Source organism: Danio rerio, chromosome 24 (genome assembly GCF_049306965.1).
Source record: "Danio rerio strain Tuebingen ecotype United States chromosome 24, GRCz12tu, whole genome shotgun sequence".
Taxonomy (NCBI): Eukaryota; Metazoa; Chordata; class Actinopteri; order Cypriniformes; family Danionidae; genus Danio; species Danio rerio.
Genome location: NC_133199.1, coordinates 31,715,710 through 31,736,464, shown reverse-complemented (window position 1 = coordinate 31,736,464; position 20,755 = coordinate 31,715,710). Strand labels below are relative to the sequence as shown.

At 35.4% G+C, this 20,755-nt stretch overlaps 1 protein-coding gene across 3 annotated transcripts in view; it reads right to left on the bottom strand.

Annotated features, from left to right (window-relative positions):
* Positions 1–20,755, bottom strand: part of ek1 (eph-like kinase 1) — a 126,102-nt gene that overhangs the window by 103,181 nt on the left and 2,166 nt on the right. For all 3 annotated transcript variants that reach the window (XR_012399074.1, NM_131095.1, XM_073939991.1), the window contains 1 exon segment: positions 337–401. Coding sequence is in view for 2 of the 3 variants with exons in the window: in NM_131095.1 (NP_571170.1) it covers positions 337–401 (65 nt within the window). In the remaining variant the exon portion in view is untranslated.

The following is a 20,755-nucleotide window of genomic DNA, read 5'->3' as shown; positions in this document are numbered from 1 at the left end:
ACAAGGCTTTTAAATCTGTTTTTGACATCAGAATTTGACTGCTGAAACTACCAGAATGCACAGTCTACACAGAACTGACTCTTAATACTATAAATTCTTTCTACCAGGAGACGCTGAATAGCTTAAATATCATTGGTAATGACAGAACTACAATTGAATAAGTACATATCTGAAAACCATGGACAGTGGCTGACATATTAAACCAATTCAACTTAGAATCTTGACAAAGATAATGGGAAAAAGGCCAAGGGCAACTGGCACAAGCATAGAGGTCTTTTCATTTTTTTCTGATGGCCGTATTTCGGTTGTGTTAAGAGGACTTTCACTGATACTCACCCCCTCTGATGGATACGCTTCCCAACCCAGATCACCTGGGGCGGACATGGAGTCAAGCAGGGTAACTGTAAAAGAATGAAAAGAAAAAAGGTATAGAGTTAGCAACAGTGCTTACAGAATGTTTTTATAGCTTGTTCATAATTTCTTCCAACAACAATGGGGTTTTTACACAGCATGACGCCAGGTAAAGCATGAATCATTCAAGGCTACATAGTTTCTGAATAAAATATAGCTCTGGAAATGTCACAACCACTTATAACAGGGTAATCAACACTTTTTTGCATTTAAGGTTGTTCATTCTAGTTAAAGAGGTCATGAATTGAGAAATCAACTTTACTTGAGCTTAAGAGGTCATCGTACTAAAAGAATAGTTTCAGACTAGAAGTTTCAGAGCTGAAATCGCTCTACACTAAAAGCTTTTATTGACACCAGTCCCAGAAAATGCCAGATCCTGGAATTTACCTATCTATAACAACAATGCCTAATTCCAGCCACTGAATGGTGCATGAAAATAGTACAGAAATAATATAAGTGGTGTGAAACTGGATTGAGCAATGAAGCCTTAAACATGCAGGCAGTGGCGGATTTGGGCATGGGCAATATGGCCAATTGCTCAGGACGGTATACGGTGCAAAAAAAAAAAAAGAGCCCCAGAAAAAGTTAAGATATGATTAACTTTATGCAACTTTATTAATTTAGAGTGTTAATCCCAGAATAAAGACGTTTATGTGCTGTGAAACTGGAGTAACCAGAGTAATTTTTATGCAAAGGTGTCGGCACGCAGTAAGTTTTGCAAGTCGACAAAACAAAAATTATAATATGATGATGATGGTCTAATTTTGACTAAGCATGGCTATGAAGCAGAAAGGGGGGTTAATAGGTAAGACCCCAATCTTAATTCTATTTTGTACCCCTACCCCTTGGGCCTTAAAACATATTGTGAAGGAGAAAGGCTACAAAATGTACCCCTAAGAAATGGGACACTACTACAGCACCTGCACACGTCATCATGTCATCGCGATGTCTTGTTTCATATGAGATTGACGATCATCACTGCTGTAGTCATTTCAGTTGCGATATTTTTTGGTATGATGGTCATGACTGTAAAACACTGTAGCTGGTGTATTCTGGGAAATAATCTTACCCCTTTCGAGTGTGGTCCTGAAAAATCTCTGTTTCGAGGGGTATCTAGCCCTTCCCCTTAGCCCTACTCCTTCACGCTAAAGAGAATCAGGACACCCCTACCCCCTTCATGTGAACGTGCAAAACTAGAGGTAGGAGTGAGGGGAAGGGCTAAGGGGTAGAAATTGGGCCTTAATAACTTTAATTTCCGGCCATGAGTGGGGTCTAAAACAACAGAAAATTCTGTAAAACACTTTTTTTTTGTATTTTATAGATTTGTCATTAATATTCATGATTAAATTGTGTATTTTTTGGTACTGGCCATTATGCCTAACAATGACCACTGGGCTACTTTAATGGGCTATATGCTGATATACAGGCAAGTAAGGTCCAGATGTAGTGAAATTAGTAACATTTCAGTTTGTTTGGTCTGAATTGTTTGTTTGAGACCATGTGTTCCAAATGGAGTAATAAAAAAGTCAACCCCATAGTTTTAATATGGTTCTAGTTTTTTAGGGGGGCTGGTTATGGGGTGGTTCACCCAGGGTGCCAGTTAAACTAGAACTGCCATTGCATGCAGGTGAATGCCTGGTTGTGGAAGAATCAAGCTGCTGCATAACCTGTCTCCAGTTATGAATATATTTTACTTGAATAACACACTAAGGAACTCAAATCGGGTATATGCAGGAACCAGAGTGTAAAAGACTCCTTCCATACATTTTAAGATATCATCGCCACTTAAGGTCTGAACAGGTAACATTGGTAACATTTTAAATATATTCACTATATACTGATTGTAAGAAACCAATCCTAAACTAAAACATTATTCATATACTCTATAAATATCAACAATAGCAATGTGACATCAAATATAGCAGGATTTATCGATTTCATAAATACACAGAATCCCAAAATTTTAAACTTTAGAACACAACTGTAATTATACGACTGTATAATCAAAAATTATGTAAAACTTAAGAATTTTTAAGGGCCTTACATTTCTCTAAATTGATTTATCAACTTAATACTTTTTAAGACCCCCACAGAGACCCTGTAAAAGAAATAACCACTCCAACAAGTATTGTATACATTCTGTGATGCTTTCCGCAAATTCAAGGAGACAAGAAAGCGCAGATGGATATCGTTTATACGTTTTATTATTATTGTGATTGCATAAAACCTAGTAAAACATTTACAGCAGTGGTGTCCAAACTCGGTCCTGGAGGGCCGGTGTCCTGCATAGTTTAGCTCCAACTTGCTTCAACACAGCTCCCTGGAAGTTTCTAACATACCTAGAAAGAGCTTAATTAGCTGGTTCAGGTGTGTTTAATTGGGGTTGGAATAAAAAAAATATGCAGGACACCGGCCCTCCAAGATTGAGTTTGGACACCCCTGATTTACAGTATAGAATTATGACTATACAATTATAAAAAGCCAGATCACGACCCCTTCATTTAGATAAACATGACAAATACATAATGGGTTTCATTTATTGAGCCAAACCTCAACAGTTTCCAAATAAACTACAGCCAGGAAGGGGTTATAAATTCAGTCGTGACCATTACGAAACATGTGATTTGCAGCTCTTCGCACAGTCCTTTTGAAATCTGTTCTCACATCAATATTTTCAGAGGTTGATGGTGCTATTTATAACAGTCTTTCAATCTCCCAATGGTCGGAGCCCTGAACTTCCCACTTTGAGCTCCGTTCCAAACCAATTACAACCCTGGCAACAGGGGTGATTAATTCTTAATCACATCCAAACCTCAGATGTTCCTCCTCTTTCACGCTGAATATCAACTTCTCTCTCTCTTTCTCCTGGCATTTGTGTGTGCCCTTTTGTGAGGATTTCCAAAAAAAAAAAAGGAAAAGGAAAATGGGAAAATCAAAGACCATCTGGATCCAAATTCTAATTAAAACTGACTGCCAATGGGTTTGTGTGACATGCAAACAGTGTGCATTTTTAAATTGCACTTTGATGGTTGGTTGATGTGGAAACCGGGATTATGTTTGGTTTTATGGGTCATATACAGAGCGATTGGGCAAATTTGATGACTTGACAGTTGACGCTCGAAGAGAAAACCATATGTATAGTCAAAGCAGGATATTGCTTCTTAACCGAACACGGATTACGATGCCATTAACCGCTGGTGCTTGTGTGGCTGTTTTCTGATTAAGGGGTAAAACCAGACAGGATAATGCATCAGTCCAAACGATCTGGAAATCATTCTGTTCGGCCTTTCAAAGACACATTTAATAAAACAAACAAATGAATACAGCCACGGGCCTCGCACAGCCCATTAATACAAGCAGCAGGTAGCATTTAACTCGCAGCAAGGCAAAATTATTCCAGCCGAGACATCAGTTCTGGCTCAGACAGCATTCTCTAAACACTAGATTCTTTAAAGCCTTGCATGTTGTGTTTTTTTTTTTTTTTATCTCAAACAATTGATGTGCTCAAACATCTAAATCAGCCAGACCCCCAAAAAAGACTTGTTGTTTCACTACCAATTCCACTTGTTTAACCAGTAGAACCAGATTAACTTCCAACTTGCAGGTAAACATAACTGCTATGCTATATTATACAATTTAAATGTGTTTCATGTAAGTTTTTGACTCTTTTAAACCATTAAAAATACCTTAATATGTTGGCAGATATTTAGGAACATGCTAAGTAGGGTTGCGCTGATAGATGATGCCATCGTCCATCACCGTTGGCCAATAAACAACATGATGCTGAGCTGGCATCACCGATCCTCTGCCTCGCTCCCATCACAAACCATCTCGTGACTAATACACACTTAGGCTACGTTTACACTAATACATCTTAGTGTTAAAATGGCATTTTAGAATGAAAATGATCCACATTCACACCGTGTTTTACCTAGCATTTCTGAACAACCCTCCGTCCGCTGAAAATGCACATCACGTGACCACACACACACACAGTCATGCGCTCCTCTAAGCTCCAGAGATCATTGCACATTGGACAGTTTACTAAGGATGTACCGCTGGATCACGTCTCACTATAGTTGTTAAACGTGATATTCTGACATCCCAAGTCTCCCAGAAGTTCTGGGAGTCTCTATGCATTTGCGGGACTCATAATGCCCGCAAACGAGTGATAATCTCCTGGAAATCGCGCGTCTCCCTCCCAGTCATCAAATAAGACCCTTCTCACCCCCGGATCCCTCCTCGCTCTTCAGACATGTAGCGCACACTCTGTCAGCATCCTAAGTTAAGTTTGTTTTTATTGATATAACAACACACTACATGACGAGACTTGCAGTGAAATGCAATTTGGCTGTTTGCACCACACAAAACAAGACAGAAATTTTAATAAAGCTATTCAGAAGCACAGAATAGTGCACTCACTGCACTCCAATAAAATGGAAATGTTTACAATCTAATTATTACACTTTAAACCCCTTTAACATTATTATATGCACATGCTAAATGACTGATATGTGTTGGTTTTGAGTCAAAGATCTAAAGTTCCATTTCAAACAGTTTATTTTAATGTCAAGGTCCGAGGTGAATTATCCGATGCTGCTTTCAGTAGTATGGCAATAAATGCCATGTAAAGTGGCATTCAAACTCACACTGTTAACATTTACCACCATGAGGTGCACCTGAGGTGATCATTGTCAGTTTTTTGTTCAGCTACAAGAAATAGAAGCTGTTTCTATTACATCAATTCGAGGTGTTGGTTAAAACAAAACTCCTTTTAATATGGAAAATATTCCTTTTATTGCATGCCATCAGACTTGCTCCTGTTGGTCCTCAATCTGGTAACCTGCACTTGTGTTGGTTTTGATCAAAGAATGCAATACCTAGTTCAACCACTGGCAAACTTACATACTGCACCTTTAATTGCTATAGCATTTCAGCAAGATGCGTACCTACGACCCAAATAAAAAAACAGCATTAAAATTAGTCCTACATAAATACAGATTGGGCTTATAAGTAGAATTTGTCCTACTTGTTCAGTTGGCCATTAAAATAACATTGATTTATGAATTTTATGGCATGTTTAAGTAATTTTTTCACAATTCATTTTTCCAATTTTAATAAAATCCACCTGCTAAGTTTATCTAACTTGCGTGTTTAGCTAACCCTGCCAAGCTGACACACAGAGTACACAACTAAATGTCACAGAAAACTAAATATTTAAGCAGTCTAGTTTCTTTCACACCTACTACTTCAGACACGCTTTCAAGTCTTTCAAATCTTTGTCATCTAAAAGGTGAAAGTTCCCTTTAATCTACCTGCCAAAGAAAAAGAGAAGGAAGCACATTTCACAACAGAGTTCCTGCTGGTGTTATAAAAAGAATATAATCAGGCTTAGTAAAAAAACTAGCAAAGTTTTGTATGACTTTTTTTGACTGCTGAAGTGATTAAAATCAACTAACAACAATAATAGATCAAAATCTACTGATTAACCAATGAAATATCAAGTAATAGTTAGAATAATTGTAAGATTAGCAGTAAAAACAAGAACGATGTAGAAAGTTCTGCTATCAAAGTAGCTATATTTTATGTGATACATTATGTGATTAATAAAATACCAATATTTCATTACTAAAATACATTTAGAATCCAAGGCAGTCAGAATTATAGCAAAACAAATATAATTATTATTACACCTAGCTCCAGAATTCAGATTAATGATAGGTTTTCTTTTCACCAGCCATATTTATTTAACTGTCACTATCCTAAACAGGGTTACAGTCTTGTACAGGACCAGATCAATATCTGTGGTGTTCACTATAACCACTGGTTAGAAACAGTAGAGGAAAAAGTGTTTGCTTCATCATTAGTTCCCAGTCACGCAATCGTGGATGTGGAAAATGCTGAAACCCCCACGGAGATCTCAGCACCTCAGGGCAACAGATGAGATTAACTATTAACACTGGGAAGAGTGCGCTGGTCAGCAATCACCTCCAATGTAAACAGGGAACAGAAACCGAAAAATGGAAAAGGAGAAGGGTATGTTGAGAAAGAGAGAGGGAAAAGATAGATAAGCAGCTGGATAGACGTCCTTTGGGGAATTGAAAAGGACAATGGGGTCACTCATGCCCAGAAGTAGCCAATGTCAGGTACTTCTCAAGTATCCTTAAGAGGTAAATCAATCTATGAGGATGCTGTTCTTAAACCTTGGTAACATTCTGTACTATCATTGGGTGCTAAAAATACAATTCAGTACAATTTTTGTACTTTTTTGTACAATTTTTTCGAAATTAACTTTCATTGTTGAACGATAAGGATATATATTTTAATATAAGATTTAAAAGCACCCCACAAAAAATAGAAGTCCATTAAATGGCATGACATATTTTCAGCCGATAGATTTTCAGTGGTTGAATATTCCGTACCGTTGTTATTCTCATAAAGTTTTTTGCGATTCGATATAATATCGTTTATCGGCCCAGCACTAACTCATCATTTACAGAACTCAGCTTTGAGTTGAAACAAACCTAACTACCAAACTACATGTTTAAGGTGTGTTGTTACATTTAACAGGTATATTCTCCAACTGTAAATGTTGAATTATTTTCCTTTTGCTGTTATATTGCATTTGGCTTTGGTTAAGGGTTAAAAAATGGTTAAGTATTGGTTAAAGAATGTTTCATTTGTAGAACTTTAAACTGAAAATTAAATGTATTTTTAGTCATTGACAACAATCAACTGTTTGATTACTAGCATTCTTTAAAATATGTTCTTTTATTTTCAGCCAAACCAGAGCTTCAAAGAGATTTAAACCAAGTGAACAGTGAATAAATGACAGGGTTTACATTTTTTGGTGAGCTTTCCTTTTAAAATAGCTTATAGGAATCTGCTAAGTAAAATTATTCATATTCAAAATGTGTAATCTAACCTTGAATGTGAAGTGTGTAATTATTGAACCATAAAAACACTAAAAAGAACTGCCAAAACCATGCTAGTTTACAAACAATCTTAGCAAATAAAATCTCATCTGCCATTGGTAAGATAAACAGGGAGCCCTGCCTCAAACTCTCATCATTGGTGAAATCTGTCGCTACAGCAGGCTCCTCAGGATTCTCAAGGCAACATTTTGACTGTGCCACATTGGCATGAAACGATAACTGATACGATTTTTTTTGTAATTTTTAATCATTTAATCACATTTTTTTAAAAGCTTAAGACAACAGTATCTCCAGCAGAAAAGTTATCCATAGATGCCTTTTTAACATATAATCTGTGTTTTTGAAACTAATACAGGCAGCAGAAGTCAATGGTTTATTTGAATTATTTAGCCTGACATGTTTTCGGCTCCAAAATATTTTATATTAAAATGTTATAAATGTTCCTCTAAATAAAATATTTTGTGTTTAAAGGGGGAAAAGTTGTGTTTTTTTTTACCCAGACATTTAAAAAGAATATATTTTAGAGCAGTAATCACAATACTGAGAAACCGTGATATGTCCAAGGTGAACATACCGTCAGTTTTCATCTACCAGCCAATTCCTAGTGCCACAATTACCATATAGTATATGAAAAACACTAAATGGAAGAAAGTAATATCAAGAGTAGGCCTGTACATAAAATGGCATGTCAAAAAAATACCTGACTCATGACAGCAGGAACAAACATAGAAGCCTTGTCAAATTGACAAGCAGCACCTAAACGCGTTCAAAAGAATTTAAAGCACCGAAATGGGCTGAATTTATACCGCATTTCGAAAGTGAAAGCACCTCATATTCCTTGATTATGAGTTCAGCATTTATTACACGACATTCTCTTCTTTATATTTACGTAATAACACATTTAGCTCTGCTTTCTGTGTGGTTCTTTTCTATCATTCAATACTTTTTGTTGTGTTACTATTTAAGCGTGCTCCTTTTTGACAATGTAGCTGTTTTCTATGGTTCTGTTTACTTTGTTATTTGCACAACAACACAGTAGTGCTGTTTATAGTGTTAAGCAGGAAAAAACCTTGTACTGTATTTATTTATCAAAGATTTTGTTTATAATTTGAAATGTTGTGTAACTTAGTTTTAAACAAGAGAAAAACCTGTACTGTATTTTAGTTATCAAAGATTTTGTGCAGCTGTTATTTTTTGTGCAGCTGTTTATTTGTAAACAGGGAGGGAAACCCCTGTGTTTGAATTATATTTTGCTCAAAAAAGTTTAATAAAGTTTTTAATAAAGGCTTTAACTCTCAAGTAACAATTTATGGAAAAATACCGGATATATATTGTATATCTTCATTTCTCCTAAAAATACCAAGATATGATATTTTGTCCATATCACCTAGCGCAACAACAGAGGCACAGAGGGCGTGGCTTGTTGTCTCTACTGCAAGCTGATTGGATGTAGTAAAGTAGGCATTTTATTCAGAAAGATCGTTAAACGGGATTCAGTTGTTACAACCTAATTGACACCTCCACCTCACCATTTCTGTTTGTTGTTAAAGCTGACAGCTGGAGGGGTGTGGTTAACTATGTTAGCCACGCCCAATATCTCATACAGACATAATCTGAAAATTTGACTGAAATCAAACAGAAGCTGTATTTTCAGATTTTAATTTGAGATTACATGGGCAAACTATTTTTTTATTCTTAATGACATGTGAGCTAACAAATCATATGGTTAGTTTTGATTTATTTGTACTTGACAGTATATAAGGGAACAAGAAGTGGGCATTGAAATGTAAGAGCTCTACTTGACTGCCAAGGTAGAAATCCAATGTTGAAATGGACAACTTTTTGTGTTTTGTAATTGTAATAGAATAACAATAACATGAACACATTTAGGAAAAGTCAGGGTATTGTAGTTATATGGGTTTAATTTAACAAATGTTATTGATTTACAATATTTAAAAAATATACATAACACCAAAACAGAACAAACTTTACATTTAACTGACATAATTACACATTTGTAAAAACGCTTGTATATGGTTAAAAAATAAGGACTCTGGGGTTACTGGGGTACAAAATGCAGCGCCTGCAAAGTCTGATATGTCAGTTTCCACAGCATCCACTCCAAGCATATCTATTGTAGAAGATTGGTATCGTACAGCTGTCTTGACAGAAGTGCTGGGGTGTTTTTGAAATGCAGTCAGCAGTTGCTGTCAGTCACTGCATGTGTGGAGTCAGAGGTCTGCCCTACTGGGAGGTGGTTAAAAAGAGTCTCCATCCTGCCTCAACAGACTGATGAGACCTGCCACAGAGATCCAGCCTGTCGGACATAACCATCACACTCATCTGACTCAATGCCCAAAAGATCAGCCATCAAGTTACAGCCGGACACCCATGAGCGGTCTCCTAATGTCCACTGACAAACCTGTTTAACACGTATGAATGAAGATGTTCTGCTATTTTCTAAGCGTGTTTATGTGTATCCAATGCTGAACAGGTGAATTGAGTGTTTTTGTTTGGTTTTTATGGTGCCAATTTTTATCTATTGGAGTTTGAGTATTGTAAATAATAGTTTCTTGGTTAAAAACTGGACATCAGGGACAGAATTTTTGCAACTTAAATTACAAACTTGATTTTCTTAATAAACTGGATTATTGACTTAATTAAACAAAAAAATCTTGCCACTCCAGCTGTATGTATTAAATGAACATTTGCTGAACATTGCAGGCATTTTACACAGCAAAAAAAGGCTTTTTCCATTAAAATTTCCATGAGCTTGCAATCTATAGTATTACTGACTGTTTTTACAATATTACTGGCAAAATTAACTTAATTTATTTTTGTAAATTAACAATTACAACTGTGCTGTAAAACTACAGCACAATTGTAATAGTTAATTTACAGTGCACTTTTTACAGTATTACTGGCAACAAAAATTTGCAGCAATTTGTTAATGTCGATATCCCCAAGAAATAGGCAATACTGAACCTGCAGTCTTTTGTTATTTACAACCACAAGTTGCTTGAACATGTGAAATTCATAATTATATGACGAGCATATTAAGGTAGCATTCCCTTTGTCAAGGGAACTATTGAGACATAATTAATTAAAACTTCAGACAGAGAAGATACATATTTACTCATTTTTAAATTTAGATCTCATTTCAACTGTAAATTAACACATTTTTGGGTTATGGTGAACATTTTACAGACAAAACGTCAAAATCTATAGATGTTATCTGTCAAATTTAGGTCTTGTTTTAACTGTGAAATCAAATAAAATGAAATAAAGTAAAATAAAATAAAAATATTTTTTTAAAAATGTGTTATGATGAAAATTTTACAGACAAAAATCCCAATTAATAGATTTTATCTGTTCAATTTAGGTCTTGTTTCAAAAGTATAAAATAAAACAAAATAAAATAAAATAAAAGTTTTTGAAAAAAAAACTTTGGGTTAAGTTGATCATTTTATAAAAAATGAATAAATAAATAAAAAAAACAATCAGTAGATTTTACCTGTTAAATTTAGGTCTCGTTTTAACTGTAAAATAAAATAAAATAAAATAAAATAAAATAATAAATTAAGTTAAAAAAAAAAACTTTGGGTTAAGTTGAACATAAAAAAAAACAATCAAAAAAATAATCAATAGATGTTACCTGTTAAATTTAGGTCTTGTTTTAACTGTAAAAAAAAAAAAAAAAACATATGTTTTTGAAAAAAACTTTGGGTTAAGATGAACATTTTATAAAAAAAAAAAAAAAAAAAAAAAAAACAATCAATAGATGTTATCTATTGTTTTAACTGTATAAAATAAAATATGTTTTTGAAAAAAACTTTGGGTTAAGATGAACATTTTATAAAAATAAAAAAAAACAATCAATAGATGTTATCTATTGTTTTAACTGTATAAAATAAAATATGTTTTTGAAAAAAACCATTTTACAGAAAAAAAGTCACAATCAATAGATAACATGACATGCTCAACACTATAAGATTAACAAGCCTCAACCAAGTCCAAAATCACCACACAATTAGTGCTATCAGAACTACAGCATTATATGGCCAGATAACAGGCTTTGCTGAGATAAGCTTTGCTCATTCAATTAAGTAAGAATAGACACACAAAAGAAGTGTTAAATAAAAAATAAACATACTAATAAATCATTATCCAAATGCACAATTTAAAGAGTCAAAAGGCTACGAAATAAAGCTGACGATGTCAATAAGACTATACATTGTGATATTAATTTCGAAAAAATGACCCATAGACAGGAAGCACATCAGCTTGTGAATCCCAATGAGCACAAGGCCCATTTCCCAAACTAATAACGTGTGTAATGTGTGTCAGCCACGACTGACTGGACATGCCAAGGTCAGTTTAATGATGGTGTAAACCGGCTGCTGTCAGACATGGCATAAAATGGTGACCTGTGTGTTATTTAAAAGAAGACAGCAGGGAAGATGCTCTTGGGATACCTCATTATAGACACACATACACACACACAGCCTGGACCACACCTGCGCATCGCTGTGGAGATGTACAAAAGACATAAAACTGGACTTCAAATCCCAGCGGCATGAAACAGGTTACAACAACACAGTGCCTCAGGTCATAATTAGGGGGATTAAACGGGGCCGAACAAGAATGACATCATCTTTGAGCCTGTGGTTCATATTCATAACAACCCTTTATAATTAAAAATGATTAAAGAGACTGGCTTCTGAGAACTCTGTTGATGAATAAGATGTTGGCTGATGATGAAAACAACATCTACATCAAACATATGAAGTAATAAGCATAAACATCCAATGAACAGACTGCTTGAAGAGAAAGACACCCAGACGTTATAATAATAATCATTTATTGCAGAACATCAAAGTAGCTAGTTGATTGTGACGTTTTTGAAAGATTGTTGTTTTGACTGTATCGGTCCATAAAACGAAAGTAAATGGGGTTCTGACTAGGGCTACACAATATATTGTTTCAGCTTCAATATCTCAATCAATGATATAACTATTATATGGCCAGGATTTGTTGTATTGTGGATTTGTTTATATTGTGATATAACTACAGCACATCACGATTTTACTATTGCTACGCAATGTGATCATTAGCAATAGTTATATCGTGAGTCTGTGTAATGTTGAGTCTGGATTATATTTATTATTTCGAAAGTGTTTTTTGAGGCCTGTGACTGGGTTTTAAACGCATTTAGGCCTAAAGCCTGGTTTATACTCGACGCGTTAGCTAGTTCGCTTGATTGTGACATCATCGCAGTGTTTGCAGAGGTTCATTTTGGGTGCACGCGACATGATTTTGGCAGATGGAGCGTTTGTTTTCTTTTTGAGACTGAAATGAATAGAGTAGCGCCATGTTTGATTTGAGTTGAATATGAAACACTTTTAAGAGATTTTGTCTGAAACTGTATGACTGTAGACAGCTTTATGATTCATGATCATAGAGATAACCAGATGATCAATAATTCTTGCTAAAAATTGCAACAGTCGAGGAAAAGTTTTTGTTAAAAAGTAAATTAAAAGGAAGAACCTGAGGGAAGTTTGTTGAAGCCATAGGACATGGCAAAAGTGGAGACCCATGTACACAGTTACAGAATATGTTTTCCCATCATTCATAGATTTTACACTGATGTATATATTACAATTTTGAATTTAAAACAATTTAATAATTACAAAACTATAATTAAGGAACAAATGATTTCTTTGATAACTGGAAACGAATATTTTAACCTATCGGTTTACAATATACTGATGCCCTGTTTTTCTAGGCTTTATTGGTGATTGATGACAGGCCATCTGTATTTTTTAGTAAGTGTACTTTTTTTGGTTTTATTCTTGCCATAATAAAAAAAATGCATTTGCAGAGCGACCCATGTTCTGCTGTCATTGATATTTTATTAAACTTTAATAGATTACATTTTAATAGGTAAAACTGTTCGAGATATAAACAAAAGACATCAAAGTTTGATTAAAAAATCTTGAATTGTTATAAAAATCCTTATAATCATTCAAATCATTTCTAAAAATGACTAGTTTAAAAATCTTAAATGATATTAATGATATGACAAAGTTCAGGAAACTTTCTCTGTTTATCCGTCCGACGGTCAGTTTCTTTTGACCTCCCCCTGTCACTTTAAAGAATATCACAACGGCAAACGCAGCAAGTATAAAAGCCTCTGTTTCGTGAGGTGCGTGGAGATTCGCAGAGGTGTGCAGAGATGCACAATGCGGCGCCAGGCAAAAGTGAAAAATCCAGCTTAAATATCTGAAAGAAACTGAGACTTCAATTTTTAGTCAACAAAACGTGCAATAGGGACCATCAAAATAAAGTCTTACCAAATATTGTAACGTTACAGTTTTCCAATATCGTGCAGAACTAGTTCCAACCATCAAAATGGCCATTTCAGATGGACTTCAACATTTGAACATCTTGTTGAATTATTCAGATAATTTCAAAATATCTTGAAAAAATGCCTTTTTTATGACGAAACTGAAATTTCAAATTGACCAAAAAAAGAAAGTTCACAGTTCTTAGATGTCAGTTATTAGTCACATTGATGTATAAACAAACTAGGTCTTTCTACAGTATGTTTAGTTCTCAAGTGTTTTTTTTTTTTTTTTTTTTTTTTTTTTTGTTAATTGTCCGGCACCTAGACTGCAGCTCTGCACAGAAAGTTTGGCCAGAGGAGAAATGGTCATGCCCAACAGAGCCTAATTTCTCTCAACATTTTTTTTTCTCTTGTTTGTTCCTCGCCACTGTTGTCACTGGCTTGCTTGGTTTGGAACTTGTGGAGCTGCACATCGATAGATTTGCTCTTCACCATTTGGAATTTCAGCAGTAAAAATTAAACCACACTGAACTGAATTAAACTTCAACACTGAAAACTGGACTGACACAGTTTCAATTTACTAGAACTTGATTTGATACAATCTACATTGTAAAAGCGCTATAGAAATAAACATGAACTGAATTAAACTAAACTAAATTTTATGACTACTGTATGACTTCTGTCTACTTTTTATCCAATGTCTACTGCAGTTAAAATATTTATCCCAGTTGCTGGTGAAATCCTAGTATGTTTAATATTTAAAGCAATTCATGATGTTTATACTAAAAAATGTATTATATTTCTTTCTCTTTGTTTTTAAATCAATACAGTAACACACTGGACAAAAAGTAATCTAAGAGTAATTAAAAAGTGCTTCGAAAAAACAACATGAAGGAATTGTGAGGAACCCAGCAGTTTTTATAGTGTAGAACAATATCTGTTAAATATAATCCCACCTCCGTTTTTTAAAATGTATTTAAAATGTATTATTATTCAACTTACAAACCAGATTTAACATTTCTGAAATTTAAAATTTCTAAGGTGTTGGCTTGTCCAAAACTGTCATGTGTTTGCCAAATAACTTTCATTACATGGGTAAAAATAATCTTCCAAATTAAGCACAAATCTTATTACACTGTTGTTTTGCTGCACAATTCATGACCACAGCAACCCACAGACCTAAATGTAATAATTAGCATTCAATTTCTATCCCAAATGAGGAATTTTCATAAAACAGATTTAAGCAATTTTAACACACCTATTTAACTTCAATCAAATGGAAGAATATCTTGTCTTACACACATAAAACGGACGTTTTTTTCATTCGGAACGAGTCTCTAAGCAATTACGCCTCGCATTAACCAAATGCAGGGGTCCAATCCAATAAAACCTCCCAGGAATCATAGCACACAGGCTTCAAACCCCCAGGAGGGCAGACCATCACTGATAAGCGTAGTGCTGTTAATGAGATACGCACAACAGGATTCACACAGTCTCGTGCATTAAAAAACATTAGGGCTGATTATTGGGAAAAGAGAGTAGAGAGCATATTAATGAAGGTGAAGAAGTGGGCCGCACAATAACCACAGATCAAAGCCTTTGTCGGGCTAAAAGGGTCTCATGAACGTAAATGCAAAAGGGATCAGTTTTAATCAAGTCTTATTACTTTACCAGAATTCCAAATGTCTTGAATGCAAACACGCAAAACCTTTGTACAAAAAGGTGGCTGATAAAACACAATGCACTTTGACCCCCTGACAGATCTTCTGCCTTTGATTGACAAGTATGATAGTATGAGATGGGATTTGGATGAATAGGACTAAACATGTATTGTGTATTATTTTACAAATTTCATGAAATGTTGTTGCTTTGGATTCAATTGACTTATGTTAAAAAGAGCTTAATATATTTAAACATAAATGAACAACACAAATATTTCTTCAACAAAACAATGAAGATTACATTTCTAACCAAGTTTCTAACCAGGTGTTACGTTAGTTGTAACATAAAACATCCATAATGACACTAAAGGGGGTGGAGTAACAACTTCTATAGAGAAAAATCTGCATCATTTTTTGTGCAAATTATATTCACATGATTTTTTTAAAAATCCAATATTAGTTTTTGTAAAGACATCAATTTGCTTTCCATATTACTTAAAATATAAACAGCACTGTAACTAAAGGAAGACGCACAACAGAGTTGAGGACCCACGTGCAGTATTTATTAAATAGAGAATGGTCAGATAGACAATGGTCAATAACAGAAGCAAACAAGTACATAAACTGCAATCCAAAAGAGTAGTCGGTACACAGGTAAAGAGATCGGTCAAGGCGGCTAACAACAAGAAACGGCTAACGTGAAACTGACATTTCAACAGTGTCGAATCCCGAATCGCAAGGGTTTTGAAACACTGCTCTGAAGCATGATCCGAAACACCCAGCAACAACTATGTTTTATGACCAAAACAATACATATTTATTTACAAAGTGTTTATTTGTATGTCAGACCAATGATAAAACAACACGTTACAAGAACAGAGCATTTCAACCCTAACATCTCTGCCCCACCCTGAGTTCAAACGCATTATCGCTGCATGCTAGTCAGGAACTCTCACCGATCCACAAAGGCCCCGTTTACACTAGAGCGTCTTAGATCAAAAACGATCTGTGTCCACACTAGCGTTTCACCTAGCATTTCTGAACATATCTTCGTCCATACTATGCCACCAAAAACATGTATCACGTGACCATTCGCACACTCTTGGCATGTACAATCTAGTATAAACAGGAAGCATGTGTCTTGCTCAGCATTTGGTTATTGTTAGTCAACAAAAGCCGGTTGAACAATAAATGCGATGGCAGAGAAAGCAAGAGAGGTATTTTTGTGGACAGACGACGAGGTCGAGTTGTTACTAAACGTAACAAGTGAATAACTGCACAATGTCGCCTAAAACAGACAATATTGCAAACAACGCTCCCATTTCTGTGTCCATGTTGTTGTTTACATTGAAAGGCTCGTCTGCTGTCTTCCTGTAGCATTAAAGCCATGTGTTATAGTCCTGTGATAGGGGCTTGACGAATAAGGGAAGGATATGCAATGACACAAAAGCCCCAATCAGGTAGCGAATCTCAGCAGCCCTGCCTCCGTTTTCAGATGTCTCCGTTTTTGCCCATCAAAACTGAGACAGAGCAGCAGCCTTTTAGAATGAAAACGGCTATTCCAGCGTTTCCAAAACGATCTGTTTTCGGTGCTCGAAAACTCCGGCGTAGTGTGGACGGATGGCGTAACTGTAGCAAAACTTATGCGTTTTCAAACTAAAACGCATTAGTGTAAATGGGGCCTAAATCCCTTGAGGTTTCAACTGTACAATGTGGGGTTTAATACCTGAATTTAACTTTTTCTTTGCTAAAGCTGTTCCAGTGCAAAACATAAAGATGACTACTAGGTGTCACAGGTTTCAAATGTTTCAAAGCAAAACACATTTGCTTTGACTGTTTTAGTGTTTCATGAAGCCTTGCTTTGCCCCCTACTAGGCACAGAAAGTCAAAACAAGGAAAACACTTCATAGTGTACAAAAACAAGACTCCGCAAGGTGTGTGTGCAAGAAGGGTGTATAAATAGTCTGTGTAATGAGTCCTTGATCAGCTTCCAGCTGTGTGTGTGTAATCATGGGTGAGCCAGAACAGGTGTGCGTGAGGTGCATGACAGGATTTGTAGTTCATAAAATGACAGGATTGTAGTCCGAGTAAAAGCGAATGTTTACCAGTGATCTGCAAGCCTGGATTGTTGGTAATTATGACAAGCACATATAGGGCCTTTATTTCCTTATGCCAAATATTATTGAAAATATTCCATATTCTATTCTAAAACATGAAACCACTAATAGAATCATTATTATTATTATTATTAGGCAAGCTAGTGTAGAAATGTTCCAACCAATAGTCCAATGTCATATACAGTACAGATACATTTCTTAATAAATAGCCAACAAAATTATAACCATTAACATGTATGTCTCCTCTATATTTTATGTGTTTACAAGCTTTGAAGACCTAATGTAGATTCTGCTTTTAAATCATATGTCACCTGTAGCATTCGTTATAAACCGCGGCTGCTTTCAAAATGGTTTTCAAAGTGCAGCCTAAGTGGAGGACAGTTATCAATACTTTGTAATACTTAATAGCTAATTACACGTAAGAGAGATTACTTTTTTTAAATGTTGGAATGTTCAAAAGCAATAGGGCGAAGGGGGGATAACTGGGAATAGAACACAACCAGCAACTATGCTTAAATACATGTCTAGAGGAGTAGTTGTAACCACACAAGTCTGCGATGCAGTTTGCAACGGATTTGGGAAACAACAAATCAATTAACCATGTTTATAACAACGGAACTTGTTGCAACTTAAGTTGGCTAAGGATTGTTTTCAGAAACACACCCAGATCAGTGAGATAAAATATGACACTGATATGTTCAAATCAAGGTAAACAGCTCAATAATAAATTTATTGTTTTAATAAGGAGATTCGTATAGTGTGTTTAAACCGGTGGAGCTCAAACCTGCTCTCCATCCCTATTTCACAGCATTCATGAGCTTCATCCTGAAATGCCACAGGCACTGAGACTCATTCTGCCGCATGAGCCGTCTGATCCGTAGCAGTGTGGTGCAGCTGGGGGCGATAAGGTCTAAGGTGTGCCATTCAGAACAGCAGGAGTCAGAAATAGAAATAGCTCTCCTGTTAATGGATTTGACTCATAGTTATAGATAAAAACGGCTCTGGGAATTCAAGTTCACTCTTTCAACTGAATCAATCCACAATTTTATTGCAAATATGTGCCTGTATCTACAGTATATTTATGCTAAACTTAGAAATCACTGAGATTTCTGGTTGAAATAACCACTGGGGAGAGCAAAAAAGGCCCAATACTTTAAGACACTTTTACCATAATGCATTATTTGAAAATCACAAGGGCTGCATGCTAAATCAAAGACGTAAATTCTGTAATCAGTAGTGAATCTCTAGAACATGCTTTTAGATACAGTGTTTACTACACAGAGCTGTACTTCACTGACAAGCTACGCAAAATATTGCTTTGGATATAATAATCACTATAGTCAAATTGCAGATAATCAATTAGTGATATTGACAGATGTTTTCGTAGGTTTTTAGTGAACTACAGCAGTTGGTAACAAATCTGAAAGCATGTGAAAATAGCACATATAATGATGTTTTTACTCTAAACTCATTTTTTTTAAGGGTAACACAATTTTATTTTTTATATACTAACTTCATAACTTAGGCAAATGTTGTTGTTTTTTTTTTTTAATCCTTCTGTGCGATGATGAGCATCTTACACAGAAAAAGCCGTACAACATATTTTATAGTATTCTAAGCAGTGGCACAGGCATTACATCATCAGAAAAATTACAATAAGAACTCAGATGAACCATATGCTGTCTTAGTCGTGTGTTAATTAATCACACTGAATCATTAAAAGAAGTTTAATGGCCACTATTTCCTGGGTTTTTGTGAGACTCTCTAGAGCGCCCTCTGGCCTACGGAAGAGATATCCTACTGATCACACAACTGTGTAACAGGGTGGGCATAACAATAGCAGATTTTGCTAAAGCATGCATGTTAAATATAACAATAGACAATCTCAGATTCACTTGAAAGACAAGCCCTTATAAAACAGCTACTAAAATCTTAAATTTAAACAAATAAAATGTATGATGGCTTCCTCAAATGGGATTTTGTCTCATTCACAAACTAGCCTCTTTGCAAAATACAGCAACATTACCTTCGATGTGTAAAAAAAAATAAAGAAAAGAAAAATGTCTTAGTTTCTAGTTCAGTGTTGTAAAATGTGTCCCAAGTTCAAAACCGAATAATGTCTTGAGCCGAGATAGCATCACTGCTGCAACCAATTAAGATCTTTAATTGTATCTTCAGTATAATACCAGTCGACCATTTGAAGTGTTCATACACAAAACCTTCTTTATACCATCTAGACAGGAAAATAACCAGCATCCTCAAAAAACAAAAAGGAAAGCTACAGGTTAGACTAATCAACAGACTTCCTCGGACGACCCGCAAACAAGAGAGATGCAAATTTATGTCAGTAGCTAAGAGATGCTGAGAGGGAGAGTGAAAGAACGAGAGCAAAACAGAGCCTCTGAGCACAGCTGAATTGAACAGAAAAAGTGTTTTCTCATGCTAATTTCCCTGCCGGAGCGCTGGGGAGGGAAACAAAAGCAAACGAGAAACCATCACTAAATGCAGTAAGAACGTGCACAAAAGACGAGCTAATGAGAGGGACCTTAGCGCTAACTAGAAAAACAAGAGGGCAGCGGAAGGCACTTATTAAAAATGAGAAGATCTTTATACAGAATAAAACAGTTTGTCACTAGTGCCTATGCTTTCAATTTACAAATAGTTAAACAACTGTAGAGCAATGCTTCTTCTCAGTTGGCTTCAGTCAAGCATCTGGATTCTACACCTAAACGGCAACCCAATGTTGCATCAGAAGAACAGCTTTAAGCCAAAAGACATGCAAAAATTCTTAGCCATAAATATTTTAATTCAGATATCATGTACTTAGACTGGCTAACGCCTTAGCGGTAACTAGAAAAACAAGAGGGCACTTATTAAAAATGAGAAAGTCTTTATACAGAGTCAAAAAGATTGTCACTGATGCCTATGCTTTCTATTTAAAAATATCTTAAAACAACTCTAGACCAACAGTTCTTTTCAGTTGGCTTCAGTCAAGCATCTGGATTCCACAACTAAATGGCAACCCAATGTTGCATCAACCTAAACTACATGTAAAAAAAAATATCAGCCATATACATTTCAATTGACATATCATCCACAAGACTGGCTAACAGCTTAGCGCTAACTAGAAAAACAAGAGGGCACTTATTAAAAATGAGAAGAACTTTATAGGCTACGGAGTGAAAAAGGTTGTCACTGGTGCCTATGCTTTCGATTAACAAATAGTTAAACAATTCTAGAGCAATTGTTCTCTTAAGCTTCAGTCAAACATCTGGATTTTACAGC